Source organism: Sinocyclocheilus rhinocerous, unplaced genomic scaffold (assembly GCF_001515625.1).
Source record: "Sinocyclocheilus rhinocerous isolate Xijiao unplaced genomic scaffold, SAMN03320098_v1.1 scaffold372, whole genome shotgun sequence".
Lineage (NCBI taxonomy): Eukaryota > Metazoa > Chordata > Actinopteri > Cypriniformes > Cyprinidae > Sinocyclocheilus > Sinocyclocheilus rhinocerous.
This window is the reverse complement of record NW_015626057.1, coordinates 158,651-163,650: the sequence shown is the minus strand read 5'-3', so window position 1 is coordinate 163,650 and position 5,000 is coordinate 158,651. Positions and strand designations below refer to the sequence as shown.

The 5,000-nt window shown below is 38.8% G+C and overlaps 1 protein-coding gene across 1 annotated transcript in view; it reads left to right on the top strand.

Moving 5' to 3' along the window:
* Nucleotides 1–5,000, top strand: part of med23 (mediator complex subunit 23) — a 66,959-nt gene that overhangs the window by 13,246 nt on the left and 48,713 nt on the right. Inside the window, exons 11-12 of the mRNA XM_016514599.1 lie at nucleotides 1,529–1,729; nucleotides 3,312–3,455. Of these exons, the coding sequence (XP_016370085.1) occupies nucleotides 1,529–1,729; nucleotides 3,312–3,455 (345 nt within the window). The remainder of the gene's footprint in view (nucleotides 1–1,528; nucleotides 1,730–3,311; nucleotides 3,456–5,000) is intronic.

Below are 5,000 nucleotides of genomic sequence, written 5' to 3'. Positions count from 1 at the left end.
ACCCTCGAGCACCAGGGGGCGTCACTGTCCTCAGAATCAGCCCCACAAACGCTGATCTGACTCTGATGATGTGCTGCCGCTTTCCTTGCGATCAGGGCTTCTGTGAGCATCTTCATGTCCTGCTTTCATGGGTGTGTGTTTGCTCTGAAGCGTGTCCCATTTGTGTTTGGCCATCTCCTGTGACCGTCGTGTTGGATATGTTCTGTGTGTTCTGTGAATACACTCATGTTCATCATGTGCAGACTGTCCCTGCGTTAGATTATAGCTGCGTATGTATCAGAATCAGTATCATATTGTTTCTGGTTAGACATCAAGAATAAAAGCATAGAATAGAATAGTACAAACGGAACCAGGGAGTTGCAATAGATGTAATAGACGGAGTAACTCAAACACAGTGAATTACGCTCTGCTTGCAGCTTAGATCATGAGAAATCAGTGTTTCTTTGATCTGGAATAAATGAGTCTGATCATGAGAACATACAGTAGGTTTCAGAACTATAAACTTCCTCCTCATTCCAAAAACACATTCATTACAATTAAACTACTCAAATCACCTGTCCATAAAATTGCTGGGTTTCATGTCAGAACCAAGGCTCTTATTTCATGAATAGCATAAAAAAAAAAAAGTGACCTTTTTTTTTGGAATTTTTATTTTATTTTTTTTAACTACACTGTCGTCTTAGATTAGATTTTTTATTTGACTGTTTCTAGTTTTATTTTGTTTGTGGTATTTAAATAATTCTATTGTTCACTCCTTAACATAATTTAGCACCACACTTTTTTGCACCACAATAAAGTATAAATATATTTAATAGTATATCTAAGAGATTTGTTTGTCGCTTTCATCAACTTAACAGTATATCTTCCATCCTGCCTTCACATTTATGGAGCTCCTGTGCCATTATATTTGAGTTGACACGTACTCTGCTGCATGCTGGTTTATTATTTTGGTGACATCGTAGGATAAGTTGTGTCCCAAACAACATGTAGAAAAATGAACTGTGGTTAGTTGTTGTACATGTTAATCAGACGACCCCTTCTGTGGTCTAAAGCTGAGATATCAAAAATCAGACCATCCAGCTGACACTATTAAAAACCAAGTCATTTTAGCTTCAAAGTTTGTCATTTTCGCTTACATTTTGGCTCTTTTGCAAAGTCTTTTGTTATTACGAAGCTAATGAAATTTGTCTTCAAGCTATTTTCTGATGTTAAGCTTGCTCAGAAACCCAAATGCATCTGCACACTCCTAGCTGCTTTCACGTGGCAGCGATGCCTAATCATGTTGAAGTAATGAGGAGGAAGTCGGATAGATTCTGATTCCTAAACAGCAGAAAATTATAGTATTAGGCCTGCTAGTGTCCTAAAGTACTTGAGCTAAACTATCCAGCTTGTATGTAATGAACTGAAGAGTAAGATATGGGGAATGTCTGATGAACATCGAGGGCCCTCTAGGACTCCAGATGTGTGTTTGCAGTGGTTCTGGTCTGTGTAAGAGTGCCCTTCTGTGCACTGTTCTGCCCTCCTGCAGCACAAGCAGAGGTGTCCGGTTCTGGAGGACCAGCTGGTGGATCTGGTGGTGTACGCCATGGAGCGGTCCGAGACGGAGGAGCAGTTCGACGACGGCGGAACCAGTCAGCTCCTGTGGCAGCACCTCTCCAGCCAGCTCATCTTCTTCGTTCTGTTCCAGTTCGCTAGCTTCCCTCACATGGTGCTGTCGCTCCATCAGAAGGTGCAGCGGTGGGGGGGAATCGCTCACACTGGTCCATGTCCCAAATGGTGCATTCGTGCCCTTCACTTTAGCGGGATAAGCTAGTGCCGACCTGTGGGTCGCTAGTTCACTCACATGTGTTTGGGAGGCTTCAAGGAATAGTTAATCTAAAACTGTTATAAGATCAAAGCCATATGTCCAAGTTATGTTCCAAATTTGAAGTTGATATCACAAAAATGTAGGTTCCTGTGAAATTTTGTTTAGGCGCTGTACCAAAAATAGCCACTAAACCCCATTGAATTTTTTTGAACGCATTTTCCTGTCACACATTTATTCACAATATTACTTCTATCACAAAATAGTCACTAAATATTGGACCTTGAGAGACAGAGCATTTTAACAATATTTGTTTTGTCAAGATAAGAAAAAGTTTTGATCGTAAATATTGACGCCGCCCACTAGGGGGAGGATCCCGCCAAAAGGATTTAAAGTACATTCGTATGAAAACACAATGTCAGATTTCAAAATGGATTAAACGGGATGAATTTTGAGAGTTTAAACTTTCCTATGATATCTAATTTAGGATGATTACTAAAATATGTGATGGTTGGGGGAGGGAAGTGTGGCTGAGAGTTAATAGGTTAAACTGTTATTCAGTGATAATCTGTCCTCTCATTCTCTGCATATTCAAACTGGTTGTAATATACATTGGTGTTTGATGTTAAGAACATCAAATGTTGCCCGACGCAACTAGAAGTGCAGTTTTTAATAAGATTAGAAATCTCACTAAAGTACTAAAATAACTAAAACTAAAATAAATACAACTTAATAAAATCTATATATAGACATTCAAAAAAAAAAAAAAACGAATAAAAGCAAAAACAAAAAAATACTAAAACTAACTAAAATGAAAATAAAATCTAGTTCAAGACATGTATAGTTTCTGAAGACATATTTGCATATAATATAACACATGAGTCAGAAAAACTGCTTGTGTAATGTTTGCGTGGTGCTTTTGGCCTTTGTGGCGCTCGAGCTCCTGGTTATGAAATACTTCTAAACATCTTTTGTGTTCCTCTGCAGAAAGACAGGTTTGTTCAGATTTTCATGAGGTTGATTAAATGTCCATATTTGGGTTAACTGAAGTAGTGATGTAACTACGTAATTAATTTTTATAGATTGCCCCGGTGTTTTTTGCATTTAGGTGTCAGAACGTGTGCACTTTGCCAGGATGTGTCTCTGACATGCATTGAGTTAGAGAAAGAAGTGTATATTAAATTCCCTTTTCACACCATCCTCATCTCCATCAGTGAATTTCCCATCCGTTGGGAGGATTATAGATCTCATGTACTGCTGTGACCACCAGTGCAGGCTTTGCTAAAGGGCTCATCGAACCGTAAAATGACTAATGGGTCACCTTTTGATTTCATTGAGAAGTGCAGACCCAAAAACTGACTGAATCTCCACACGGAGTGCACCATTTGGGACGTAGCCACACACCCACACTTGCATGTGAATTACACTTCTGCTTCTTTCCGATCACCTGGGAAAGGGCTTCTAGCCTGTGTTTCATTGTCTTTACGCTTCTCCCTCTTGTGAACAGCTGGCCGGTCGGGGTTTGATCAAAGGCAGGGATCACCTGATGTGGGTGCTCCTGCAGTTCATCTCGGGAAGCATTCAGAAGAACGCTCTGGCTGACTTCCTGCCCGTCATGAAGCTGTTTGACCTGCTGTACCCCGAGAAAGAGGCGAGTGACTGCTTTCATTGCTTTCATTTAAGTGGGACACGGCGGCCTGTGAAAGCTTCATGAATTCATAATGTGACACTCTAAACATGCTGTTGATGAAGGTCATCTGAACAAAGCTTCATTTAGTGCTAGCAGACCCTGCTAACCTCTTTTGTTCAGCCGCTCATTAGTAATCATTTAGCAGAGTCTTGGACTTGCAGTGCACTTCAGTGCCTCACTCTAGGACACAGTGGTGACTCTAATAAAAACTTGCTTTTATAAAACAGATAGTTCCGGTCCTTGATTCTGATTGGCTGAGCCGCGTTCGAAGCTGTTGTAAATTACTCTACAAAGTAACATACACCTTTGTTTACGTTTGTCTGTTGCTTGGCAACCACTTTGTTGCAACCACAACTGATTCTGAGGAGCTACATTGTTTGGTGGAAGAATACTGTTTTTATTAATATCATTACACTTTATTTTATTCTGTTAAACCTAACTACGTATATGGAATAACCGTTTTATAAAAGCAATAAGCCCCGTGAAGCCGTGGTTTACAGTGATTTTATAACAGCTAAGGGGGTTTTAGGCACTCCACTTCACATCGTGCCTAACAACGCCTCTTAGCTGTTATAAATACGCTGTAAACCACGGCTTCTTGGGGCTTATTGCTTTATCAAGTAAGTCGCTTTGGATAAAAGCGTCTAATAAATGACTAAATAAATAAATAAATACAATCAAGACATATCTATTAAAAAATGCATTAAATAATTAAGACAAGAGGTTAAGAAAAAAATTAAATGAATATGTAATTAATGCATATATTTATCAAAATGCTCCTTTCTAGTTTTTTTTTTTCCCTAGCCAACTATTGAGTTTATGGTCATTGAATGTCATTCCTAAGGTAAATGGGATGTTACGTGACTTTATTGTTTGCAAGTTGTTTTATTGACATCTTTCCGCGGTTGAAACACTGATTGATCGATTACATGAGATGTGATAGATTTCAGTAAGTTGCTCTGTTTCTGATGTTCATTCATGTTTATTTGCTGCTGTAACTAGTAGTAAAGAGGAAGAGATGATCGATTCACATGCTGCTTGAACTGATGCAGATACAGTGATCTGTCACAGCACATTAAAGAGCGGCAAACCACATATCATATAAGCTTATTTTGATTATACAACAGCTTCGAACGTGGCTCAGCCAATCAGAATCAAGGACCAGAACTATCTGTTTTATAATGATATTTTGATCATGTGTCAACTGAAAACTGCATAGACTAAAAGATGTCGGTTCATCAACATGGAGATCGATAGGAGAAATTGTTATTGTCATTGTCAAATTCATTTTCGGCCAAATGGTTAGAGATTCTGTGTTTGTCTTGTTGTCTGATCTACATAATTCCTCTCGTAAATCAGGCACTTAATCAGTGCAGGCAAATAAACGGCGCTTTCCACAGATTCAGTTAATTCTTATTAAATTCCCCCCTGAATGATTTAAAGGCACAATATGTAAGATTTTTTTATTAAAATATCCAAAAACCACTAGAACAGTGTTATATATTT